The sequence below is a fragment of the Callithrix jacchus genome, chromosome 5 (genome assembly GCF_049354715.1).
Source record: "Callithrix jacchus isolate 240 chromosome 5, calJac240_pri, whole genome shotgun sequence".
Taxonomy (NCBI): domain Eukaryota; kingdom Metazoa; phylum Chordata; class Mammalia; order Primates; family Cebidae; genus Callithrix; species Callithrix jacchus.
Genome location: NC_133506.1, coordinates 73,442,598 through 73,469,356, shown reverse-complemented (window position 1 = coordinate 73,469,356; position 26,759 = coordinate 73,442,598). Strand labels below are relative to the sequence as shown.

At 46.3% G+C, this 26,759-nt stretch overlaps 1 protein-coding gene and 1 pseudogene across 1 annotated transcript in view; both read left to right on the top strand.

Moving 5' to 3' along the window:
* The window catches only part of LOC100407909 (DNA-directed RNA polymerase II subunit RPB1-like), a 71,576-nt gene that overhangs the window by 26,566 nt on the left and 18,251 nt on the right, over positions 1-26,759 (top strand). The window contains 18 exon segments of the mRNA XM_078372839.1: positions 6,874-7,006; positions 7,149-7,285; positions 7,378-7,551; positions 7,721-8,002; positions 8,336-8,497; positions 8,629-8,849; positions 9,049-9,181; positions 9,963-10,087; positions 10,208-10,343; positions 10,345-10,419; positions 11,276-11,485; positions 11,577-11,745; positions 11,924-12,018; positions 12,202-12,424; positions 12,834-13,017; positions 13,427-13,598; positions 13,692-13,787; positions 13,872-14,088. Of these exon segments, the coding sequence (XP_078228965.1) occupies positions 6,874-7,006; positions 7,149-7,285; positions 7,378-7,551; positions 7,721-8,002; positions 8,336-8,497; positions 8,629-8,849; positions 9,049-9,181; positions 9,963-10,087; positions 10,208-10,343; positions 10,345-10,419; positions 11,276-11,485; positions 11,577-11,745; positions 11,924-12,018; positions 12,202-12,424; positions 12,834-13,017; positions 13,427-13,598; positions 13,692-13,784 (2,724 nt within the window). The 3' untranslated portion in view covers positions 13,785-13,787; positions 13,872-14,088.
* Positions 13,915-15,906, top strand: LOC128932270 (10 kDa heat shock protein, mitochondrial pseudogene; annotated as a pseudogene).

Below are 26,759 nucleotides of genomic sequence, written 5' to 3'. Positions count from 1 at the left end.
GCAAATTAGGAGAGGACCTCCTCACATCCCACCAGCCTCATAAATCTTAGAGGGGGTTTCTGGCCCTGCTGCCAGGCAACCACTGAAGACCACTGACCCATACACAACTGCCAGCTTGCTCCAGTCTCTGGAGGGCACTGGAAAGGCCACAAGACTGGGAGGCCTGGTCCCACGCCTTACTCAGAGACTGATGCCCTAGGGATTTGGACTGAAAAAGCAGCAGAATCACAACTTCTACATCACCTCTTGCTGGGAGACTCATCCAAAGGGAAGAGCGAGGCTGGGCATGGTGGCTCACGCCTGTAATCCCAGCACTTTGGGAGGCCAAGGTGGGTGGATCACCTGACGTCAGGAGTTCAAGACCAGCCTGGCCAACATGGTGAAAACCTGTCTCTACTAAAAATACAAAAAAATTAGCCAGGCATGGTGGTGGGTGCCTGTAATCCCAGTTACTCAGGAGGCTGAGAAGAGAATCGCTTGAACCTGGGAGGCGGAGGTTGCAGTGAGCTGAGGTCTCACCATTGTACTCCAGCCTGGGCAACGGGCCAAAACTGTCTCAAAAAAAAAAAAAAAAAAAAAAAAATCTGCTGTGCTTGGTGGCTTATGCCTGTAATCCCAGCACTTTGGGAGGCCAACACAGGTAGATCATGAGGTCAGGAGTTCAAGTCTAGCCTGACCAACATAGTGAAACCCCATCTCTATAAAAAATACAAAAAATTAGCTGGCCGTGGTGGCAGGCACCTGTAATCCCAGCTACTTGGGAGGCTGAGGCAGGAGAATCGCCTGAACCCAAGAGGCGGATGTTGCCTGAACCCAGAGGCGGAGCCAAGATTGCGGCATTGTACTCCAGCCCGGGCGACAGTGTGACTCTGTTGAAAGAAAAAGAGAGAGAGAAAAGGAAGGAAGGAAAAGAAAAGAGAAGGAAAGAGAGAGAGGGAAGAAGGAAGGAAGGAAGGAAGGAAGGAAAAACTGCTGTAAAAAAAGCAAAAACAAAAACAACAAAGCGAAGAGCAAGCAACTCAGAAGCAAGCTCAGGCTGTCAGCCACTCCGAGTGCCACACCTCGGCTTTCCCCTGCAGGCACCATTAGGGCCTTGAGGACTCTTTTCAGTTGAATGTTTGAGTTCCAAAGCCATACAGAGATTTATTCAAAGTCACACGGAGCTGGTAATAACAGGCGGGACCTATTCAGAGATCCCGGCCTGTGACTTGAGCTCTCCAGACCCTCTCCTCCACCCTCCACAAAGCCTGGAGCTATTGCCTATCTTTGAGGGTGTCCTTCCATATGCCCTGGGCCACACATGTCTTCAGAGGTATCTGGCATCAGGAGTTCTTCATACAATTCCCATCCCCTGAAAAAATAAATTCTTTCCCATTTATTACTCATACTATCTGGACTCAAAGGCCTTTCCTCACATATACCCCATTTCACATTCCCCAGAATACTTTCCTCATACCTCTCCTGGATGGGAAGAAGGAAGATGGAAAACAGGGCTGATATTCCAAAGTTTTAACGACCCTATCTGCCAGGCACAGATCAGGTTCTAGGTCAAGTGTTACCCTGTCAGTTGGTAAATTTCAGATAGGTCAGTTACCCTGAGGAAGGGGCCTCACCGCATTCATGGGCAGGTGTTGAGGTCTCTCACTCCCTTCCATGATAACTGCTGGTCCACTGGGACCCTGAGAGTCAGTGTTTTATTTGCATTATTTCATTCGTTCCTCATCATTATCCTGAAAGGTAGCAGTTAGCTTTCCCACTTTAAAATGACACTAAGGCTGGCATGGTGGCTCATGCCTGTAATCCCAGCACTTTGGGAGGCCAAAGCAGGCAGATCCTCTGAGGTCAGGAGTTTTGAGACCAGCCTGGCCAACGTGGTGAATGTAAGGGTTATTGCCGAGTTTAAGATGAGGAAACTGAGGTCAGTATAAGAAAATTAAATGCCAGTTTATTCAGCTCCTGGGAGAGGTTCTAGGGTCTGGGGAAAGGGGGCCAGAGAAGTACCGCTGACTTCCTGGGGCGTGGGGTTTTTATGGCTATGAGGAACGAACAACAGCAGGGTGCTCTGATTGGCTCCGGGGGAGTGGGATTGGGACGGGGCAGGCCGCCATTTATTGGCGGGTTATCGGGTGGGTTTTTTAGTGCAAGAGCTGGCCAGGGTTGCATTAGCCGAAGCTTTTTGGTTTCGGTTTCTTGGCCCTGGGCGCCGGTTTCCCGACGTCACAAGGTACTCCAAATGAGGCCGCCAGCCTTACATTCCGACCCTTTTGATGATATAGGATGCTGTTTTCTTCTGGCTACTTCCTGCTGAATAGGGGCATAGTGAGGGAAAAGGGTCAGTTGGCTGGTGCCTCAGTTGGGAGTCGGACATAGGGGTGAAGTAGCATCTGGTTTACGGCCACCCTGGAAATTTCCCTTATGCGGGCCTGTAAAAACCTGAGGAAAAAAGGGGCTAACATTAACAGAAGGCAAACGACGATAATGGGAGTGATAATAGGGGTCAGCCAGGTAAGCATGGGGGATTGCCACCAGTTGAGAGGCCAGACTGATGCATTTTGCTCCTTGCAGAGGTCTTCTTGGAGGCCATAGAGAATGCTGACATTTTCCTCTACAAGGCCTGTTTCATTGATATAATAGCAGCACTGTTCCTGAAGAAACAGACAGCTACCTCCCTTTTCTGCTGTCAGCAGGTGAAGGGCCCATCGGTTCTGGAGTTACCTGGACCATTGACATCATTCGTCACTGGAGAGGCCAGGGAGGTGGCTGATGCTTTGGTTCTTGGCTTTGGTTAAATTTAACATGTTGGCTCCCTGCTGTACTAGAGTCAACCAGGAGAAAGGTTAAGAGGTACTATCTGAGAGTTTGAATTGGTTAGTTAGGGTAGCTTCATTTTGCAGGTTGTGTGGCTCACAGAGCTGAGTTATTCTATAACCTCAGGGACAATTTGGGTATAGGACCGGAGTATCAGCCATGTTCCCTGGGGCGGGCTGTTTTGCCACCAATTGTAGATTTTTCCATTGACCCCCTTTATCCAGCGGTTGTCCCACGGGTCACGGATGGTAAGAAATAACTTACCTCTGCCGTCGGAGGTGAGTACCTTTTTTCCTTTTTGAGTTCCCGTTGTGTCAAGCTGTGGTGTATGGATGACGCAGGAATTATATGGGCATCCCCCCATAGGTGGTGTTCCACCGATGGCAATAGTCATGGTATTGGTCATAGAGAAAGCACAGGCCATGAGCAGAGAACCCGATTTGTAGAGTTTTGGTCTTTGTTTTTTGGATCTTAGTTATTACCGCTGACTGGCAGCCAGCGGGTTGGCAGTCTGCCTGGGCAATGTAGTGAGTCCTGGTGGTGGGACCCTCAACCCAGGATTCCTGGTTGTAGAAGCGCCAAACTTATGAGTTGGCTCCAAGAGGAGATATCAGAAGGACTGTCAGGAGGAGGCGCTGAAGGGTTAGGGGGCGACAGGTTGGGGCAACGGGTGAGACGGAGGCAAGTGGGGCCCAGGGGTTCAGACTTCCCCTGATCATTTTGGGGGGCCAGCTTGAGGCGGGACACATGGTACCACAGAGTGTGACCCAGGAGTTTGGCCACTGTGGGGGTGGTTAGGATAACAATGTGAGGTCCCGACCACCTGGGCTGCAAAGATCCTGGTTTGAGCTTTCGGAGAAGAATGCTGTCGCCTGGTTGGAGAGGTGTTGCTGGGTGGGGGTCTTCCAGTCCTGGAACAACAGGGAGGGTGGGGTCTGTGTGCTCCCTTAGCAGGTGGCGGAGAAGAGAGAGGAAGGGAAGGTAGGAAGCCAGTGGGGGTGGTTTTACAGGAAGATTATGGGAAACCAGGAAAGGTCAGCTGTACAGCAATTCAAAGGGGCTAAGGCCCGTTGGCCCCGTGGGGTTGCCCGGATCTGGGCCAGGGCAAGAGGTAGGAGTGTGGGCCAAGAGAGTTTTACCTCACTAGCAAGTTTGGCCAAATGGTCTTTGAGGATGCTGTGGGCCCGTTCAACTTTACCCGATGACTGAGGATGGTAAGGGATGTGTAGTTTCCAGGAGATGTTGAGGGACTTGGTGATTAGCTGGACTACTTGGGCCATAAATGCTGGACCACTGTCTGACTGGATGGTGGCAGGTAGGCCGAAGCAAGGGATGATTTCTTGAGTAAGAAGGGAGGCCACTGTGTCTGCTGTCTCCCGGGAGATGGGGAAGGCTTCAATCCAACCTGAAAAGGTATCTACAAAAGTTAGGAGGTAGCGGAGCTTTTTGTGAGTGGGCATATGAGTGAAGTCAATTTGTCAGTCTTGGGCTGGTAGGTTGACCACGCATTTGGTGGATAGGAAACTGGCCTTAAGCCTCCCTGAGGTGAGACTTTAGAGCAAGTAACGCATGCCTTGCGTACCTGCTCAATTGTTTGTTGCAGACCTGGTGAGAAAAAGAGGGGCTATACAAAGCAGTGTAATGCCTTAGGCCCTATATGTAAGGATTGGTGGGTTTCAGCAATACTTTTAGGGGCCTGTTCCTGGGGAAGGGTGATTCTGTTATTTAGGAAGATCCAGCCCTGATTAGATTCTGTTCCCCCTTTTAGTATGAGGGCCTATTTTTCTGATGGTGAGTATACAGGCTGTGTGGCCGTGGTAAGGAAGAGAACAGGGGTAGGGGTCAACTTGGCGTTAGTTAAAGATCTTGCTGCTGTATGCCCACGCGTCGCCCCGGGAGACAGCGTCATGCTGGGCCCGGTGTCCTCTGCAATGTATGACTGCAACCTCCCTGGGCAATGATAAGGCCTGTAAAAGGTTGGAGATCTGTGTAGCATTGATTATGGGGACCCCTTCATGGTAAGGAATCTCCAGTCTCTCCAGAGGGCAGAGTGACAATGGGTAATAAGAAAGGCATATTTTGAGTCAGTATAGGTATTTGCTCACTTTCCCTGTGCTAGTGTAAGAGCTCAGGTTAGGGCAATGAGTTCTGCCTTTTGTGATGTGGTTCTGTTAGGGAGACGATGTGCCTCGAGGGTGGCTGAATCTGTGACTACCACATAGGCTGCCTTTCGCTGCCCGTCGGCTGTCATTACTGAACTTCCATCCACATAGAAGGTAAGGTCTGGGTTAGGTAGGGAAAGGTCGGTCTATCTATCTATCTATCTATCTATCTATCTATCTATCTATCTATCTATCTATCTATCTATAAAATGGGCTGGGTGTGGTGGCTCACGCCTATAATCCCAGCTGAGATCCTGCCACTGCATTCCACCCTGGGTGACAGAGCAAGACTCCCCGCCTCCCCTCTGAAAACAATAGGAGGTAAAAGTGACCAGTTCTTGGTGAATGACTGAATAATAATAGTGGCCATTCATAAAGCAGCAATCACATCCTGGATTTAAACAGGCTGATTAAGTCCTTAATGGTTACACAGTTTATAAGTAATAGAGGCAAGGGTCCCTGATAGCTAAGTCCATGTTCTTTGGACTGTTTTATGCTTGAAGGTAAGGAAAGGTAAGCATAGGTTTCTGAGTCTAAGATGGAGACTAAAGGAAAAAGGCTTTTGTGGAAAACGGCGTTTGCTTTTAGACCTGTTTAATTTGCTTTATTGGTGTGATGTTTGCAGGGGGTTCAGTAGGTAAATATTCGAACCCTAAGTCCAGAAGAAAAGTGAGGCCTGGAGTTAGAGTTGAGAATGAGTGTACAAGCTCGCCTTGGAGATCTGTGAGTTTGATTCTGGACCACTGCAATAAAGCAAGTCACGTGGAGTGTTTTGCTTGCCCTGTGCATATAAGTTATATTTATACTACGCTGTAGTCTACTAAGTGTAAGTGCAATAGCATTACATATTTGTTTTTTCTTTTTCTTTTCTTTTTTTTTTTTTTGAGACACCCAGGCTGGAGTGCAGTGGTGCCATCTCAGTGCACTGCAACCTCCGCCTCCCGGCTTCAAGCGATTCTCCTGCCTCAACCTCCTGAGTAGCTAGGATTATAGGCACCCAGGACCACGCCTGGCTAATTTTTTTTATTTTTAGTGGAGATGGTGTTTCACCATGTTGGCCAGGCTGGTCTTGAACTTCTGACCTCAGGTGATCCACCCAACTCAGCTGGGATTACAGATGTGAGCCACCGTTCCTGGCCCATCTACTTCTGAGTTCTTCTGTTTCCTCCTTTCCTTCACTGAAATGTCCCCTCAAGTCCTGGCTCCACCTTTCTTCGGATTCCAGCTGTTCACTTTTGCTTCAAATCACTTCCACCAACCTGTCTTCCTAGCACCTGTTTCTCCAGTCTTTTAATAAAATCTCCCTCTGGACATGACAGTGTTCAAGCAAGGTCAGGCCTGGAGAAGGAGGGCATGCCAAAGATGAGGGTAAAGAAAGAGGACTGCATCTCTGAGTGCCTTGTTCATTATCGGGGCTTGAGTTGGCAGGGCATGTCTTGGGGCAGAACACCTGGGCTGTCATGGCAAGGGTACCGGTACAGAGAGGCTCCTGCCAGGGTCTCAGAGTATGAGGTTGATTTCTGCTTGGGAGGAACAAATAAAGCATTGTTTTGTTTTTTGTTTTTCCTGAAACAACTTTAATTTCTTTTTGTGGTTAATCCTGTGGATGTCAGAGACCTAGAATTTAACCCAGATGGAAGTCTGGGGTTTGTGTCCTGGTGGCAGGTGATTTGTATGGAACTCAGTGTTGACCATTTTTTAGTGTGAGTTCTTTTCCTGCCTCAGTGTCTGGAATAAGCCTCTGATTTGGGAGATTGAACCCGTTCCCCTTACTCTAGGCTAAACTTACTTAGTTCTTCTGTAAGTAGTTCAGGGTTTTCCCAGGCCTTGGTACAGAGCTTCCCAGCCACAAAAGCTAGGAACTGGGAATGCTGTTTAGTATTTGGCATTTCTTTCTTTGCAGAAGCGAATGTCTGTGATGGAGGGTGGTATCAAATACCCAGAAACGACTGAGGGAGGCCGCCCCAAGCTTGGGGGGCTGATGGATCCAAGACAGGGGGTGATTGAACGGACTGGCCGCTGCCAAACATGTGCAGGTAAGTGCTGGGGGCTGGGTGGGATCCCAAAGGGGAGGTAGGTAGGTTGGGTCCTCAAAGAAAACTAGGGCTGATGGTAGACACCTGGAGGCCTCAGAGATGAGTGGAGCTTGGAGCAAAGCACTGGGTGTGTGTCCCACAGGAAACATGACAGAGTGTCCTGGCCACTTTGGCCACATTGAACTGGCCAAGCCTGTGTTTCACGTGGGCTTCCTGGTGAAGACAATGAAAGTTTTGCGCCGTGTCTGCTTCTTCTGCTCCAAACTGCTTGTGGACTCTGTGAGTGGGGAATGGGCTCTGGTCTGGGAGGGAGGCTGCTGGTGGTGGGGAGGGGGATGGCTTCCACTGACCCTGCTCTGCCCTGTCCCCAGAACAACCCAAAGATCAAGGACATCCTGGCCAAGTCCAAGGGACAGCCCAAGAAGCGGCTCACACATGTCTACGACCTTTGCAAGGGCAAAAACATCTGTGAGGGTGGGGAGGAGATGGACAACAAGTTCGGTGTGGAACAGCCTGAGGGTGACGAGGATCTGACCAAAGAGAAGGTGGCTAGGGCTGGTGGAGACTTGGGAAGGAGGGGTCAGAAGGTAGCCATAGAGGCCTGGAGGGAGGAAACTGGAAGGGAAGGACATGGAGGAGCAGGAGGAGCCAGCCTGGTGTGGAGGGAAATGGCTCAACCTCTGGGCTCTGATGACTCCTCTCTCTCCTCGGAAGGGCCATGGTGGCTGTGGGCGGTACCAGCCCAGGATCCGACGTTCTGGCCTGGAGCTGTATGCGGAATGGAAGCACGTTAATGAGGACTCTCAGGAGAAGAAGATCCTGCTGAGTCCAGAGAGAGTGCATGAGATCTTCAAACGCATCTCAGATGAGGAGTGTTTTGTGCTGGGCATGGAGCCCCGCTATGCGCGGCCAGAGTGGATGATCGTCACGGTGCTGCCTGTGCCCCCACTCTCCGTTCGGCCTGCTGTTGTGATGCAGGGCTCTGCCCGCAACCAGGTCAGTGGCTCCAGGGCTCTGCCTTTTAAGCTGGAGGGCGAGATGTCTAAACGGAGGAAGCCCTGTAGGTGGGGCTGGGGTGTGCCCTGGGGGATGGATGGATGGATGGACCTGGGTTTGAAAATACCCTGCCACTTACTTGTCATATGACCTTTCATGAGTCCCTTTATGTGGTTAAAGGCCACAAAGGTGTTTCTGAATCTATCAGTGATAGTGGGCAGCCCCACCTCCCAGGGTGGAATGAGGATGAGAGCTGTGCTGTGTGCCTGGCACATGCCTGCCGAGCGCTGGCAGTGGTGGCTGGACCATGATGATTCTGACTTCCTGCCTCAGGATGACCTGACTCACAAACTGGCTGACATTGTGAAGATCAACAATCAGCTGCGGCGCAACGAGCAGAATGGTGCAGCGGCCCACGTCATTGCAGAGGATGTGAAGCTCCTCCAGTTCCATGTGGCCACCATGGTGGACAACGAGCTGCCTGGCCTTCCCCGTGTGAGTCAGCATGCTCCCCACCCCTCTGTGGATTGGAGCCAGGGTTGGGGGCTAGCATGAGGCCTCAGAGCTCTGGAAGAGGACCCAGTGTTGACTTTCTGGGCCACCCCACCCTGTGTTTTTCCTCACAGGCCATGCAGAAGTCTGGGCGTCCCCTCAAGTCCCTGAAGCAGCGGTTGAAGGGCAAGGAAGGCCGGGTGCGGGGGAACCTGATGGGCAAACGAGTGGACTTCTCGGCCCGTACTGTCATCACCCCTGACCCCAACCTCTCCATTGACCAGGTTGGCGTGCCCCGCTCCATTGCCGCCAACATGACCTTTGCGGAGATTGTCACCCCCTTCAACATTGACAGGTGTGCCTCCACTGGAAATGGCTAGGGAAGACATGGCCTCAGTGGCAAGGCTTCGAGTCTGTTCATCCTACCTCGGGAGTGGGCTTGAAGCAAGGAGCTGAAGTTCTGAAGTTGAACTTCTACTCAGGGCTCTGGGGTGAGGGTGGCTGCAGGGGCTTTTTAGAAAGCATTGTGTTCATTGCACCTCTTTCCTTCCTAGACTTCAAGAATTAGTGCGCAGGGGGAACAGCCAGTACCCAGGGGCCAAGTACATCATCCGAGACAATGGCGATCGGATTGACTTGCGTTTTCACCCCAAGCCCAGTGACCTTCATCTGCAGACCGGCTATAAGGCATGTCACAGGCCAGGGCCTCTCAGCCACCTGAGCAGAAAGCTTTCTGAAATGGGGCAGGCTGGGATAGGCCATCTGAGTCTGTCTTGTTCATTGGGATTTTGACTTGACTCTCTTGTTAAAGGCTACTGCTGGCCAGGTGTGAAGGCAGCTGCTGGCCACTGACATTCAGGGTGAGGGTTGCACAAACCCAGGGGCAGCATGCATGTGGCAGAGAAGAGGGATCTGTGGAGGAACAGCACAGAAGGCTTTATGCTCAGAATCTCTCTTGCTTTTCTGTCCTCACTGAGATTAGTGGATGCTGTATTCTGTTCATCCCTGATAACCTAGTGTCTGGCCCAGGCCCTTGTCCAAAGGAGTGTTTAATAAGTGTTTCAAGTGAATTAGCACCATGGTGTCATCTCTTTCAGGTTGCAAAGGACTTTTTCTTTTTTAAACTCTGGTGTGTAGAGTGTAGTGCTGGTATCTTGGCTCACTGCAACCTCCGCCTCCTGGGTTCAACCAATTCTCCTGCCTCAGCCTCCCGAGTAGCTGGGATTACAGGTGTGTAGTACCACGCCCAGCTAATTTTTGTGTTTTTAGTACAGACGGGGTTTCACCATGTTGTTCAGGCTGGTCTTGAACTCCTGACCTCAAGTGGTGTTCTTGCCTTGGCCTCCCAAAGTGCTTGGATTACAGACATGAGCCACCTTGCCTGACCTGAAAAGGACTTTAGGTTCATTGACATTTCATTCTTAGATACCTCCTTCACTGAGACCTTTACCTTATCTTACCTCCCTAGGTGGAACGGCACATGTGTGATAGGGACATTGTTATCTTCAACCGGCAGCCGACTCTACACAAGATGTCCATGATGGGGCATCGGGTCTGCATCCTCCCCTGGTCCACCTTCCGCTTGAATCTTAGGTCAGTCCCTGGCTGAGGGAAGCAGGTTGGAATTGGGGTTTGGGGGGGTCCACGCTGGGCAGCTCCTCGAGGTTTCACTGCCGACATCTTCCCAACCCTGACTTTTCTCTTTCACTGTAGTGTGAAAACTCCATACAATGCAGACTTTGATGGAGATGAGATGAACTTGCACTTGCCACAGTCTCTGGAAACACGGGCAGAGATCCAGGAGCTGGCCATGGTTCCTCGAATGATTGTCACGCCCCAGAGCAATCGGGCCTGTCATGGGTATCGTGCAGGACACACTGACAGCAGTGCGCAAATTCACCAAGAGAGATGTCTTCCTGGAGCGGGTATGTGGTCCAAATGGAAACCTGGCTTGTGTGGGCAGCAGGGCTTCAGGTGCAAGGTGTAGGCCAGGGAGAAAGAGCTGTGGTTTTTTCCTGACTTACTCTGCACTTGTCTGTTTGTGGGATTGCCTTTGCTGGTGGGCAAAAGGAAAGGGGCTTAGGAAAACTCAGAGGCCAGAAAGGGTGTAAGGCATTAGTTCCCCATTTAATTCCTTAAAATTTCATGTAATTCCAGATATTGTGTGTAAAGGAAAGATAAAGGGGAAAGTAAGTAGGACCTCATTAAAATTTTATTTTTCCATTTTTTTTTACCTTCACTCATTTCCTAATTATTAAGAAAAATTTATGCTTATTGTTTAAAAAAGAATAAAAACAACAGTTTTACTATTACAATGAATTTTTAATTAAAAGTTTGAGACCGGGCGTGGTGGCTCACACCTGTAATTCTAGCATTTTGGGAAGCTGAGGCAGGCACACCACTTGAGGCCTGGAGCTGGAGCCAACTCTGGCCAATACGGTGAAACCCCGTCTCTACCAAAAATACAAAAATTAGCTGGCTGTAGTGGCAGGCGCCAGTAATCCTACCTACTCGAGAGGCTGAAGCAAGAGAATTGCTTGACCCCAGTAGGCTGAGGTTGCAGTGAGCCTCGATTGTGCCATTGCACTCCAGCCTGGGTAACAAAGCGAGACCCTGTCTCAAAAAAGAAAATAAAAGTTTGGAAACACATTTCCTGATATCTGTGCCTCCAAAATCTGGCTTTCTCCCTTGGGCAGGGAAACTCTCTAACATTTGTCTCACATTCCTGAGATGTGAGGCCTGCAGTCTGACTTCCTCTCTGTCTTACTCTTTGTCTCACAGGGTGAGGTGATGAACCTCTTGATGTTCCTGTCGATGTGGGATGGGAAGGTCCCACAGCCAGCCCTCCTAAAGCCCCGGCCCATGTGGACAGGCAAGCAGATCTTCTCCCTTATCATACCTGGCCACATCAATTGTATCCGCACCCACAGCACCCATCCTGATGACGAAGACAGTGGCCCTTACAAGCACATTTCTCCTGGGGACACCAAGGTAGGGCCTGGATTCTGAGTATGTGAGGACAGAATTTGGACATGGGAGCCAGGACCGGAGCAGGGACCTTGAGTGGATGCTTTGTCCTTAGGTGGTGGTGGAGAATGGAGAGCTGATCATGGGCATCCTGTGTAAGAAGTCTCTGGGCACGTCAGCTGGCTCCCTGGTCCACATCTCCTACCTAGAGATGGGTCATGACATCACTCGCCTCTTCTACTCCAACATTCAGACTGTCATTAACAACTGGCTCCTCATCGAGGGTGAGCATGGAGGCAGTACCAAGACCTCTCTGTGACTTCTCTCACCTGTTAGTCTTTCCATCCCTTTCTTTCCTCCTTGAATTTGGTGTCCCCCCCTTCTACTCTCTCAGCTATAATTCCAATCCATGTTTCTTAGAGGTACAAAGTGGGGATTGCTGATGCTTTTCCCTGTCTCTAGGTCATACCATTGGCATTGGGGACTCCATTGCTGATTCTAAGACTTACCAGGACATTCAGAACACTATTAAGAAGGCCAAGCAGGATGTAATAGAGGTGAGAGGGAAGGCTGCCAGAGACGGAGTAAGGGGTTTCCAGGGACTTTGAATTTAGCATCGTCAAGAGCAAAGGGAGTGCAAGGTTAGAGGGAAGGGGCAGAGAGAAGGGATTGATGTCTCACTGGGAACTCTGCCTGCAGGTCATTGAGAATTCAATATGCCCCACCTTGCTGTTTCCCAGATCATTGCTGTCGTCGGGCAGCAGAACATGGAGGGCAAGTGGATTCCATTTGGCTTCAAGCACTGGACTCTGCCTCACTTCATCAAGGATGACTATGGGCCTGAGAGCCGTGGCTTTGTGGAGAACTCCTACCTAGCCGGCCTTACACCTACCGAGTTCTTCTTCCATGCCATGGAGGGTTGTGAGGGGCTTATTGACACGTCTGTTAAGACTGCTGAGACTGGTGAGGCTTTCTTCATGGGTCTTCGTTGGGCTATTAACAGGGACTCCTGCAGACTGAGAAACCCCTGACAGGTGGGGAGTGGCAATTCTTGGGCTTCTATTCCCAGGAGTATCATTCTGGCTCTTGTGGAAAGATTAGAGACCCAGAGTAGGCACTAACACCCTCATTTGGATTGCTGTGCAGCATTCCACAACCCAGGGATAGAGCCTCTGGGGCTCTGCTGGCCTGTCCCCTGGGGACAGTTCCTGCTGGGCTTTTTGTCCTGCTAGTGGTAGACATAGTTTTTATTCAAAGGCATTAAAGACAAAGGGGCTACTAGCTGATTCTTCTGAGAGTCAGGGAGCCTGGGTCTTTGGGCTTTATCATTCTCTTTTTTCCTTGGTTCCTACAACTGATTACTTCCCTCCAGGATACATCCAGCGGCGGCTGATCAAGTCCATGGAGTCAGTGATGGTGAAATACGACGCAACTGTGCGGAACTCCATCAACCAGGTGGTGCAGCTGCGCTACGGTGAAGATGGCCTGGCGGGCGAGAGCGTTGAGTTTCAGAACCTGGCTACACTTAAGCCTTCCAACAAGGCTTTTGAGAAGAAGTAAGGAGGCGCAGGCGGGTGGTTCTTGCTCCTGGGGCTCAGGGCCTGAGTAGTAGGGTTCCCATCCCCACTGCAGAGAGACAGCCTGGTATATGTCGAGCTTACCTTTTAGTGTCCTTTCCCCTACCTATCTGAAACAGCTGTGTGACATGGGGGAGGGGTGGATAAAGGTAGATTTAAGATTGGTCCCCACTTTGTCCCTGCTGAGGTTATAAAGCAACTGCAGAGGGGCAGGCATGTACTCAGGTCCCAGTGGCAGTCCTTGAGCCTGGATCTTTCTCTGTCCAGGATTCTTGCCCCTGAACCACTGTACCTGGTCGGCTGTGCACCTTTGGGAGCCTCACAGTGCTTCTTGTGGGGACCAAGGTCCCACAGCCCAGTTGCCCACTGACTACCCCTTGCATTTCAGGTTCCGCTTTGATTATACCAATGAGAGGGCCCTGCGGCGCACACTGCAGGAGGACCTGGTGAAGGATGTGCTGAGCAATGCGCATATACAGAATGAATTGGAGTGGGAATTTGAGCGGATGCGGGAGGATCGGGAGGTTCTCAGGGTCATCTTCCCAACTGGAGACAGCAAGGTGTGTGTGGGTGGGAAGTGCTACGCTACAGATGTGCCGCCCTGGATGGTTGTCCCCAGACTCAACCCCTCCCTCCATTCCCTCCTTCCTCAGGTCGTTCTCCCCTGTAACCTGCTGCACATGATCAGAAAATCTTCCACATCAACCCGCGCCTTCCCTCTGACCTGCACCCCATCAAAGTGGTAGAGAGTGAGTACCTGCTGAGGGGTCTCCAAGCCAGGCCAGGGGAAAGGAGACTGCTGGGCCCTGGTCTAACAATCTCTTCACCTTTAGTTGGTCCCCAGGAGTCAAGGAATTGAGCAAGAAGCTGGTGATCATGAATGGGGATGACCCACTAAGCCGGCAGGCCCAGGAAAATGCCACGCTGCTCTTCAACATCCACCTGCGATCCACGTTGTGTTCCCGCCGCATGGCAGAGGAGTTTCGGCTCAGTGGAGAGGCCTTTGACTGGCTGCTTGGGGAGATTGAGTCCAAGTTCAACCAAGCCATTGTGAGTGTTGTGCTCCTCATGGTAGTCTTGTTTTTCTCCTTTTACCTGTTGACTTTGGTTTCCAAGAACAGCCCACTTCTGTCCACAATCACCTAATAACAGCTCTCATTCATGGAGAGACTGCTGTGTACCTTACCAAGTTCTGTGTTTGGCCAATAGCGGCTTTAGAACACTCCTAAGAGGGGAGGGCTTGTTAGTCCCAGGTTGCAGACACAAAAAGGCTTGGAGAGAGTGGCTGGATTGTATGATGGTCATGTGGGAAATAAGTGGCATGACTGGGATGTGATGTAGGAGAATTGTTCTTTTTTTTTTTTTTCCTACTGTCCCTGCTGTGTGCACAGTCTAATTTAGATAAAGACAGGGAATTGGAGGGAGTAAACAAAAAAAGATTTACAGATATTGGAATATGCTTTCACTGGCTTTAAAGATTTTATAGGATAATAACAGGGTAAAGCAGTGTCATTATAATGTCATTATACCTCTGAATCTGTTCAAGTCAATTTTCATAAATTAAATAATAAAAAATGTATTAGGAAACACTGTGGAGCACGGCTGAAAGAAATGTAAGAAGACGTAAATGAAAGATATCTCATGTTCATGAATTGGAAGACTTAGTATTGTTAAATAGCGCTACTTCCCAAAGTGATCTACAGATTCGGTATAATCCCTATCAAAATCCCAACTGGCTTTTTGGCAGGAATTTACAAGTCGACGCTAGAATTCCTGTGGAAATGCAAGGGACGTAGAATAGCCCGAACAATATTTAAAAATAACAAAAGTTGTATGACTCTCATTCCTTGATCTTAAAACTTACTACAGAGCTACGGTAAGCAAAACAGTGTGCTCTGTCATAAAGGTACATGTGAAGACTGATAGAGTAGAATTGAGTTCAGAAATAAACCCTGACATTTATGGTCACTTGATTTTTCACAAGAGTGCCAATTTAATTAAATGGGGAAAGAATAGTCTTTTTAGCAAATGGTGCTGGGGCAGCTGGATATCCACAGGCAAAAGAAGTTGGATTCCTGCCTAACACCATGTACAAAAACTCTCAAAATCCCTAAATTCAAGAGCTAACACTATAAAACTCTTGGAAACTTGGATACCTCTTAATGACTGTGGATTAGGCAGTGAATTCTTAGTACACCAGAAGCATAAGCATCCAAAGGGAAAAATGGAGATGAAAGGGACTTCATCAAAATTTAAAACTTCATGCTTCATAGTAAAGCATGATCAAGAAAGTGCCTACTATCAAGAAAGTCAAAAGATAACGCAGAGAACAGAAGATATTTGGGCTTTTTTTCCACATGTTATGAGGGCTGGTTGGCGGTGGGGGTCTCTCCTTGTGGCAGTATACCAGAGCAGAGTACAACGTGAAGGGAGTCGTGGCAGGACAGCATAAAAAAGTTTCCTCCACTCGTTGAGTGAGTACTAGTCGAAAGGAGTGCTGCTATAACCAAAGGAGGCATTATGCTTCCAGAAAAATCTCAGGGAAAACGATTGCAAGCAAGAGTAGTTGCCATTGGATCAGGTTCTAAAGGAAAGAGTGGAGAGATTCAACCAGTTAGCCTGAAAGTTGGAGACAAAGTTCTCTCAGAGTATGGAGGCATCAAAGTAATTCTAGATGACAAGGATTATTTCCTGTTTGGAGATGGTGACATTCTTGGAAAGTATGTAGACTGTCACTGTTGAAATGGCGTCAGCATGAAGCTGCCCATTCCACTGAATTTCTGAAATCTTTTATCATGTAAATAATTTCTGTGGCCAGGTGCGGTGGCTCATGCCTGTAATCCCAGCACTTTGGGAGGCCAGGGCAGGCACACCTGCAGTCAGGAGTTCGAGACCAGCCTGGCAAACATGGTAAAATCCTGTCTTAAAAACAAAAAAATTTATGTACACACACATATTATAAAAAATTAATAAAAACAATTTCCATATCTCTCTTTTATAATAAACTAATAACTAATGACAAAAGAAGAAAATATTGGAAATCATCTATCTCCTAAGGGCCATACATGAAAAATATATAAAGGACTATAACAAGTCAACAACAGGCATATCTTTGAAATATATTGTGATTACTTCCAGACTACTGCAATAAAGTGAATATTGCAACAAAGAAAGCCACAGAAATTTTTGGTTTCCCTGTGCGTATAAAAGTTGTATTTATACTATACTGTAGTCTTATTAAATATGCAATACCATTATGTCTAAAAAATGTACATGCCTTAATTAAGAAATACTTTATTGCTAAAAAATGCTAACTATCACCTGCACATTAATTGAGTCATAATATTTGGCTGGTGGAGGACCGTGCCTTAGCGTTGATGGCTGTTGACTGACCAGGGGCGTGGTTGTTGAATGTTGGGGTGGCTGTAGCAGTTTCTTAAAGATAGAAATGAAGTTTGCTGCACTGATCAACTCTTCCTTTCACAAGATATTTCTCTGTAGTATGCGATGCAGTGTGATAGCATTTTATCCATAGAACTTTTTTCAAAATTGTGGTCAGTCTTCTCAAACCCTGCCACTGGTTTATCAACGACGTCGATGTAATATTCTAAGTCTGTTGTTGTCATTTCAGCAGTATTTAAAGAAAGCATCTTCACCAGGAGATTCTATCTCAGGAAACCTCTTTCTTTGCTCATCTATAAGAAGAAACTCATCATTCATTAATCTTTTATCATAAGATTGCAGCAAGTCAGTTATATCTTCAGGCTTTACTTTTTTTTTTTTTTTTTTTTTGAGACTGAGTCTCACTCTTGTGGCCCAGGCTGGAGTGCAGTGGCACGATCTTGGGTCACTTCAACCTCCGCCTCCCGGGTTTAAGCGATTCTCCTGCCTCAGCCTCCTGAGTAGCTGGGATTACAAGTACCTGCCACCATGCCAGGCTAATTTTTGTACTTTTAGTAGAGATGGGGTTTCACCATGTTGGCCAGGATGGTCTTGAACTCCTAACCTCAGGTGATCCGCCTGCCTTGGCCTCCCAAAGTGCTGGGATTACAGGCAGGAGCCACAGTGCCTATTCCAGGCTCCACTTCTCATTCTAGTTCTCTTTCAGTTTCTACCATATCTGCAGTTACTTCCTCCAGGAAGTCTCGAACCCCTTGTAGTCATCCACAAGGGTTGGAATCAACTTCTTCCAAACTCCTGTTATGTTGATATTTTAACTTCCTCCATTGAATCATGAAATTTCTTTCTTTCTTTTTTGAGACTGAATCTCACTCTGTTGCCCAGGCTGGAGTGCAATGGTGTGATTTCAGCTCACTGCAACCTCCACCTCCCATCTTCAAGCCATTCTCCTGTCTCAGCCTCCTGAATAACTGGGATTACAGGTGCCCACCACCATGCCTCGCTAACTTTTTTTTTTTTTTTTTTTAAATGTAGAGATGGGGTTTCACCACGTTGGCCAGGCTGGTCTCAAACTGCTGATCTCAAGTGATACTCCCACTTCAGCCTCACAAAGTGCTAGAATTACAGGCATGATCCATGGCACCTGGCCTGAATCATGAATTTCCTTAGTGGCATCTAAATGGTGACTCCTTTCTAGAAGGTTTTCGATTTATTTTGCCTAGATCTATCTATGGCAGCTATAGCTTTATGAAATGTATTTGTTTTTTGTTACTTTATTATTTTTTTAAGTTTTAGAGACAGAGTCTGTTGCCCAGGCTAGACTACAGTGGTGTGATCATAGCTCACCATAACCTTGAACTCCTGGGTTCAAGTGGTCCTTGAGTGGTCCTGGCTCAGCCTCCTGAGTAGCTACGACTGCAGGTACACACCACCACATTGGCTAATTTTTACATTTTTTGTAGAGAGATGATGTTGCACTATGTTTTTCAGCTGGTTTTGAATACCTGGGCTCAAGTGATCCTCCTGCTTTGACCTCCAAAAGCATTAGGATTACAGGCATGAGCCACCATGACTGGCCCCTGTTTTTTTTTTTTGAGACAGAGTCTCACTCTGTCACTTAGGCTGGAGTGCAGTGGCACAATCTCGGCTCACTGCAACCTCTGCCTCCTCGGGTCAAGCAATTCTCCTGCCTCAGCCTAGTGAGTAGCTGGGATTACAGGCACCTGCCACCTCGCCCAGCTAATTTTTATATTTTAGGAGAGATGGGGTTTCACCATGTTGTCCAGGCTGGTCTCGAAATCCTGACCTCGGGTGAGCCACCTGCCTCGGCCCTGGTTTTTAAAATAATTACGTGTGAAGGTCAGAATTACTCCTTGATCCATGGGTTGCAGAATGAATGATGTGTTAGCAGTCACAAAGACAACATTAATCTCCTTGTACATCTCCATCAGAGCTCTAGAGCAACCAGCTGCATTCTCGTTACGGAGTCATATTTTGCTGCTGCTTTTTTTTTTTTTTTAAGTACGTAGGAGCCAATGAAGGTATGGATGGGATGGGGAAGTTGTGTTATGTAATCTCTACTTTAGGAAGTTCAGTCCAACAAGGATGACTCAGATGGTTTAGAGAGACCAGTAAGCAGACTGCTGTGAGAGGAACTGAGTCTGAACTAGCATGGAGTAGTGAAGACAGAAAGGGTGCAGAATTGGTAGGACTTGACAACCGATGGAATGTGGGAGAAAGAGAAGATGATGATGCTGTCATCATCCATCAGAAATGAAAGAGGAGGAACTGGGTTTGGAGCAAGGGCCTGGGAAGTTTTGAAACAGACATTATTTATTTATTTAAAGAAAGAAAGAGAAAGAGAAAAGGGGTAGAGAGAACAGGAGTCTTGCTCTATTGCCCGGGCTGCAATGCAATCTAGTAATAGGTATTAAAAACCTCTTTTATGCTGATGATTGTGCTTAACAGTGGAGACAGGAAGGAATAAGGAAAGAAAATAACAAACAAACAGCCAACCAATATTTCGTTTAAATCTGTGAAATGCTGTGCAAGTGCTGAAGAGTGATTTGCTTCCATTTATGTGGTCACTTTCAAAATAGGTGTCATGTGATACTAAAAAAAAATATATGTTCTGTGGACCTGGGGTGTAGAATTCTATAAATATTCACTGAGTTTACTTGTTCCAGGTCTGAGTTCAAATCATAAATGTCTCTGTTAATTTTCTATCTCATTGATCCATAGAATATTAACAATGTGGTGTCAAAGTCTCCCGCTATTAGTGTGGGAGTCTAAGTCTCTTTATAAGTCATTGAAAACTTGTCTTATATATCTGGGTGCCCCTATATTGGGTACATATATATTTATGATCATTGACTCCTATTGTTGCATTGATCTTTTTATCATTATGTAATGTCCTTCTTTGTTTCTTTTAGTCTTGGTTACTATTGTAGTCTATTTTGTCAGAGACGAAAGTTATGACTCCTGTTTTTTTTTTTGTTTGTTTGTTTGTTTTGTTTTTCTTTCCTCTCCATTTGATTGGTGAGTCTTCCTCCAACCTTTTGTTTTGAGTTTTTGTGTGTCCTTGCTTATGAGATGGATCTGGATACAGAGTGCTGATGTGTTTGACTTTTTAATTCAGTTTGCGTGTCTGTGTCTTTGATTGGGGCGTTTAATCCATTTAAATTCAGAATTAATATTGATATTTGTGAGTTTAATATTGTCATTTAATGCTGGCTAGCTATTTTGCCCATGAATTAATATAAATACTTCATTATGGAGATACTCTTTATCTTTTGGTAAGTTTTTGGGATGACTGATACTGGTTGTTCCTTTCTGTGTGTAGTGCTTCATTCAGAAGCTCTTGTAAAGCAGGCCTGGTGGTGATGCAATCTCTGAGTGCTTGCTCGTTCATGAAAAATTTTATTTTTCCTTCATTTATAAAGCTTCGTTTGGCTGCATATGAGCTTCTGGGTTGAAAATTCTTTTCTTTGAGGACATTGAATATTAACCCGCCCCCTCTCTTCTAGCTTGCAGGGTTTCTGCTGAGAGATCTGCTGTAAGTCTGATAGTCTTCCCTTTATGGGTAACCTGACCTTTCTCTCTAGCTGCCCTTAGAATTGTCTCTTTTATTTCCACCCTGGTGAATCTAACAATTATGTGTCTTGGGGTTACTCTACTTGAGGAATATCTTTGTGGTGTTCTCTGTATTACCTGGAGATGAGTATTGTCCCACCTTAGTAGGTTAGGGAAGTTTTCCTGAATAATATCCTGAAGAATACTTTCCAGCTTGGATTCATTCTCTTCATGACATTCAGGTACACCTATCAAATGTAAATTAGGTCTTTTCACATAGTCCCATATTTCTTGGAGACTTTGCTCATTCCTTTTTACTTTTTCTTCTCTAATCTTGTCTTCTCGTTTCATTTTATTAAGTTGGTCTTTGACCTCTGATATCCTTTCTTCTGCTTGATCGATTTGAGTGTTAAAACCTGTGCATACTTCTCGGAGTTCTCGTATAGTATTCTTCAGTTCCATTAATTCACTTATATTTCTCTCTAAATTGTCTATTCTCGTTAGGATTTCGTCAAATCTTATTTCAAAGTTCTTAGTTTCTTTACATTGGGCTAGAACATGTTCTTTTAACTCACAGAAGTTTCTTATTATCCATCTTCTGAAGCCTAATTCTGTTATTGGAATATTTTCCATCAGCCCTGTTCCCCTGTTGATGAGGAACTGTGATCCTCTGTAGAGGGAGAGGTATTCTGATTTTGAGTATTCTCAGCCCTTTTATGCTGGTTTCTTCCCATCGTTGTAAATTTATCCACCTGTCGTCTTTGGAATTACCAACTTTCAAATTAGGTCTCTTAGTGGACATCCAACTTAATTCCCAGGGCTGAAATGTGAGCAACCCACTGCGCTGGCTTAAACAGCGGCATCAAGATTCTTAGTGCTTTTCTGTCTGGGAGTCTCCTGTCTGGCTTCCCTCCTGAATCCCTTCTTCAATCAACTCCAAATGTCGGTGAAAAGGGGAACCAGTCCCGTTTACTCTGCACCAAGAACTGCTGCGCTGGGGCACCAGCAAAACCGCAGAGCCAGCTGCAAGAGTCGTGCTGGCGACCCGTGGGGCTCCTCAGCTGGGAATCTTCTGGTCCTTGTGCAAGAAAGATTCATCTGAAAGTGTGGCGTCCTCTCGTTCTCTGCGCTTTCACTGGGAGCCACAAGCCTGAGCTGCTAGTGGTCAGCCATCCTGGATCTCTCTCTGTCCAAGGAGTCATTTTTTGAAAGGAATCTTTTCTTGAGCTGTAGGTGTGAACAGTGGGTTTAAAATATTTAGTAAATCGTGATGTAAGCAGATGTATCATCCAGGCTTTGTTGTTCCATGTAAAGACACAGGTGGGGAAGATTTAACCAAATTCTTAAGGGCCCTAGGATTTTCAGAATGATACATGGGCATTGGTAAAGTCACCAGGTGCTTTAGCATCTAATGAGAGGCAGCCTGCCCTTTGAAGCTTTGAAGGCAGGTATTGAATTCTCTTCTCTAGCTATGAAAGCCCTAGATGGCATCTTCTTCTGATATAAGACTTTAAGACCAGGCATGGTGGTTCACACCTGTAATCCCAGCACTTTGGGAGGCTGAGGTGGGCGGATCACCTGTGGTTGGGAGTTCGATACCATCCTGACCAACATGGAGAAACCCTGTCTCTACTAAAAATACAAAATTAGCCCGGTGTGGTGGCACACACCTGTAATCCCAAGCTACTTGGGAGGCTGAGACAGGAGAATTGCTTGAACCTAGGAGGTAGATGCTGCGGTGAGCCGAGATGATGCTGTTTCACTTCAGCCAGGGCAACAAAAGTGAAACTCCATCTCAAAAAAAAAAAAAAAAAAAAAAGACTAATTTACAATGAGAATCTGTTGTTTAGTGTAGCCACTTTCTTCAATGATCTTAGCTGGATCTTCTGGATAACTAGCTGCAGCTCCTCCATCAGCACTTGCTCCTTCACCTTGCACTTTGCTATTATGGAGATGGCTACTTTCCTTAAACCTCATGAGCCAACTCTGGTAGCTTCCTCACCTCTCCCTTCACAGGCTTGAAGAAAGTTAGAGCCTTGTTCTGGATTGGCCTGGCTTAAGAGAATGTTGTGGATGGTTTAGTCTTCTATCCAGACGACTACAACTTTCTCCAAATCAGTAATAAAGCTATCTCACTTTTGTTCTTCTTCTTTTTTTTGAGATAGGGTCTCACTCTGTTACCTAGGCTGGAGTGCAGTGATGTGATCGTGGCTACTGCAGACTCCATCTCCTGGCCCCAAGTGATCTTCCTGCCTCAGCCTCCCAAGTAGCTGAAACCATAGGCATACATCACCATACTCAGCTAATTTTCTTATTTTTGTAGAGACAGGTGTCAACCTATGTTACCCAACTGGTCTCAAACTCCTGGACTCAAGGGATCCTTCCGCCTCAGTCTCCCAAAGTGCTGAGATTACAGATATGAGCCACTGGACCTGGCCAGATATTTTATTTTTATATCAAATCCCCTTGTGTTGGTGATGGAAAAGTTTTATTTTAAAACAGTTTTGTCATTCTCAAATTATGAATCAAAGAAGCAAAAAGTAGTTTAACTCGTATCTCCTGTTTCACCAGTTTGTTACAAAATTAGGTTACATTCCTTTTAATATTTAAATGATTCGGTGTCTTCACCCTGACTACTAGGATATGTTCTTTTCCCTTCTCCAGGGCCCTTCTACCATGATGTAAGCTAACAGTACCATACTACTTACTTTGAGCCAGATGCTCTTCTAAGTGCTTTTTACATATCATAACTCATAACAACTCCAGACTCCTTAGAGAGGCTTATGAAGTTTTATGGGTTAGTACTTCTTATTATCTTGGGAAGAACAAAGCCTGAAAACCTGCTCAGTCAGCCAGAGATTCCTGTTCTCTTTGGCTGTTGTTGCTTTTACTCTCAAATGGTATTTCTGGTGAATTTCAGGGCATCCTACTATTTTTCTGCTAGTTTACTGCTAGGAGAGTAGCTCTCCAATAAACACTGGCCAATGAGAGTATCACATCATCAGTTCAGAGATGGACATATGGTCCAGTATGGGCTAATCAGAGCTAAGGAGGCTTTTTCTGGGGCTTTGATGGAAACAGAATGAAATCTTTGTGTTTCCATGGTGACTGCCAAGCTGGTAGACTATAGGTCTGTTGACTCCAGTGACCCTCTTGGGGAAAGCGTATGAGAAAATAAAGCGAACATACAGGAAAGCAAAGCAAGGTCATGGAGAGGAAGTGAGAGAGTGAGTGTGAATCCTGATGATATTGTTTGAACCCCTTGATCCAGCCATGCCTGAGGTCAGACTAACCCTGATCTTTTATGCTATAGGAACCAATAAATGCCTTTTGTTTTTATTGTTTCTTTTCTGTTTCCCTCCAACTTCGGTGAGACAAGAATGCCTATTTTGTTTTGTTTTATTTTATTTTTTTGAGATGGGGTTTCGCTCTTGTTGCCCAGGCTGGAGTGCAATGGCACAATCTTGGCTTACTGCAACCTCTGCCTCCTGGGTTCAGGTGATTCACCTGCCTCAGCCTTCCTAGTAGCTGGGATTACAGGCACACACCACCATGCCTGGCTAATTTTGTATTTTTGTAGAGATGGGTTTTCACCATGTTGGCCAGGCTGGTCTCGAACTCCTGGACCTCAGGTGATCTGCCTACCTTGGCCTCCCAAACTGTTGGGATACAGGTGGGAGCCACTGTGCCCGGCCTAAGAATGCCTGTTTTCAAAAGCCACTTTGAATTCACTTTCTGTTACATGTGGACCAAAGAGTCCTGACTAGGGCAAGAGGTGAAGCAGAGGTACAGTCTCTAGGCTGGAGCACCTGGGCACCTGTAGAGTAGACCTACAAAACCACTGACTTCAAACAATGCACTAGCCCATGAGTAGGTGCTTCCTGGGCAGTCCAGGATGTGTGCAAGTGAGTTTGCATGTGGAGTGAATTTCTTGCTTTCCTCATACCTGAATCCTTTTTGAGGGGATATTTTCTCTAAATTGCTGGAAACTTCACCCCTCAGGGGTGGGAAATTGGCACCTCCTAGGTTTTTTTCATGTTCCTATGGGAGAGTCAGCCAGGATAAAGGTCACTGCATTTGGGTATAAGAATATTGCCTAGTGATTGGCCTTGTAGTTTCACTTTTTTTTGAGACAGAGTTTTGCTCTGTCACCGGGCTGGAGTGCAGTGGCGCAATCTCTGCTCACTGCAATCTCCGCCTCCTGGGTTCAAGTGATTCTCTTGCCTATGCCTCCTGAATAGCTGGGACTACAGGCACGCACCACCACACCTAGCTAATTTTTGTATTTTTAGTAGAGACGGGGTTTCACCATATTGGCCAGGCTGGTCTCGATCTCTTTACCTCATGATCTGCCCGCCTCGGCCTCCCAAAGTGTTGGGATTACAGGTGTGAGCCACTGCGCCTAGCCTATAGTTTCACTTTGACTCACTATTTAATATTTCTTTTTAAATTATTCATGTAGTTGGAAGTAGCAACCCCCTTTTTTCTAGAGAATTTATTATTATTTTATTGTTATCTTGGTTTCTGCCCATTAAATTTCAGAGGGATAGAAGATAGTTGTATTAGTATTAGTCTGTTTTGTGTTGCTATTAGGGAATACCTGAGGCTGGGTAATTTATAAATAAAAGAGGTTTATTTGGCTGACAGTTCTGCAGGCTGTGTAAGAAGCATAGTGCCAGCATCTGCTTTTGGTGAGGGCCTCAGGAAGTTTCCAGTCATGTTGAAAGGGAAAGGGGGAGCAGGCATGTCATATGGCAAGAGAGCAAGCAAGAGAGAGAGGGAGAAGGTATTACAGTCTTTGAAACAACCAGGTCTTGTAGGAACTCATTACCACTCATTACTTCAGGGATGGCACAAAGCCATTTGCTAGATATCTGCTCCTGTGACCCAAACACCTCCCACTAGGTCTACCTCCAACATTGAGGGTCACATTTCAACATGAGATTTGGAGGGGACATCAAATCATATCAAAGTTCTGTCCAGCAGCAACTAGAGGGGGTACTTTAAAGTTAGTCATCTCCTATTCGACTTGTATTTTTAGACAGATAATCTTCCAAATTTCTCTATCATTATGTAGAGGTCACCTTGCCACTGGCCAGGTAGTTTGTGTTAATTTTATAGTAATATTTATTATCTTTTCAGTGGTTTCTGGCACCTGGAGGTGTTTTTGCAAGCAGCAGCAATACTTTGTTTGGGAGTATGACTTGGGTAGGGTTTTTAGAGTCTCCCTTCCATACATCTACTTTAGAGCATTAATCTATGTGTACTTGTGGTCTCCACCTGACATCAAAAAGTAGCATGTAAAGTTGGTGACATCAAGATTCCACTGATGTGTGATTCAGAAATGTCACACCTTCTGCTAATGCCACTGTGTTACCAACATTAAAAAGTATTCACTGATTTATTTTATAAAACAATAGCTTTAAAAAATAAACTTCAAGGCAGGGCGTGGTGGCTCACTCCTGTAATCCCAGCACTTTGGGAGGCCGAGGCGGGTGGATCACGAGGTCAAGAGATCGAGACCATCCTGGCCAACATGGTGAAACCCCGTCTCTACTAAAAATACAAAAAGTAGCCAGGCATGGTGGCACATGCCTGTAGTCCCAGCTACTTGGGAGGCTGAGGTGGAAGGATCACTTGAACCCAGGAGGTGGAGGTTTCAGTAAGCCGAGACTGCACCACTGCACTCCAGCCTGGTGACAGAGCAAGATCTGTCTCAAAAAAAAAAAAAAAAAAAAGAAAAACTTTAAATTTTAGAATGGATTTAGATTGACAGGAAAATTGCAAAGATAGCACAGAGAATTTATCACTGGTGTTTTGAAATTTGTTTTACAATTTTTAGGTTTGGGGTTCTCTTTGGGGTTATTTGTGATGCCCCTGTACTTGTGTATACTGGCTAAGTAGAATATTTCAGGTAGTAGCTGGATCTCAGTCTCCTATAATCTGAGTACAGTATATGAACAAACTCTTCTACTGAAGAAGCATTTCCCCCCCATTGTATCTGTACAACTGTGATTGCTTTCTGGCTTATAGTGGGATACACTTCTGCGCAGCCATGGAAGTGATTGATCAGTGAAAATAGTCTTTTAAAGTTGCACCTATCAAACTTTGAGGATATGAGGATGCACAATTTATGACTGTTTTATAAAAGGTATCAATGTTAGTAAGGCTTTTGCATATGTGGAGAATATGTCTTACAATTGGATTTGACGTTCTCAGTCATCTTAAAACCAAAATGGCCAAACATGCCATATTTTATGACAAAAAATGTACAGTTAAATATTTTATTGTATTCCAGATTATTCTGTTCTTTTCTTTTTCATAAAATAACATAATTTGATTATCTTTCTAATATTCTGTGAATGGATTTTGCATCAAGCATATTTGAGGTATAGATCATTTACAATACAGTGTGTTCATTTCCAATGTACATTTCCAAATTTCAGCAAATTTATATACCTGTATATATTATGAACACCTCTGTGAACACAAACTAGAAGATCTAGAAGAAATGGATAAATTCGGGCCGGGCACGGTGGCTCAAGCCTGTAATCCCAGCACTTTGGGAGGCCGAGGCGGGTGGATCACGAGGTCAAGAGATCGAGACCATCTCGGTCAACATGGTGAAACCCCATCTCTACTAAAAATACAAAAAATTAGTTGGGCATGGTGGCACGTGCCTGCCATCCCAGCTACTCAGGAGGCTGAGGCAGGAGAATTGCCTGAACCCAGGAGGCAGAGGTTGCGGT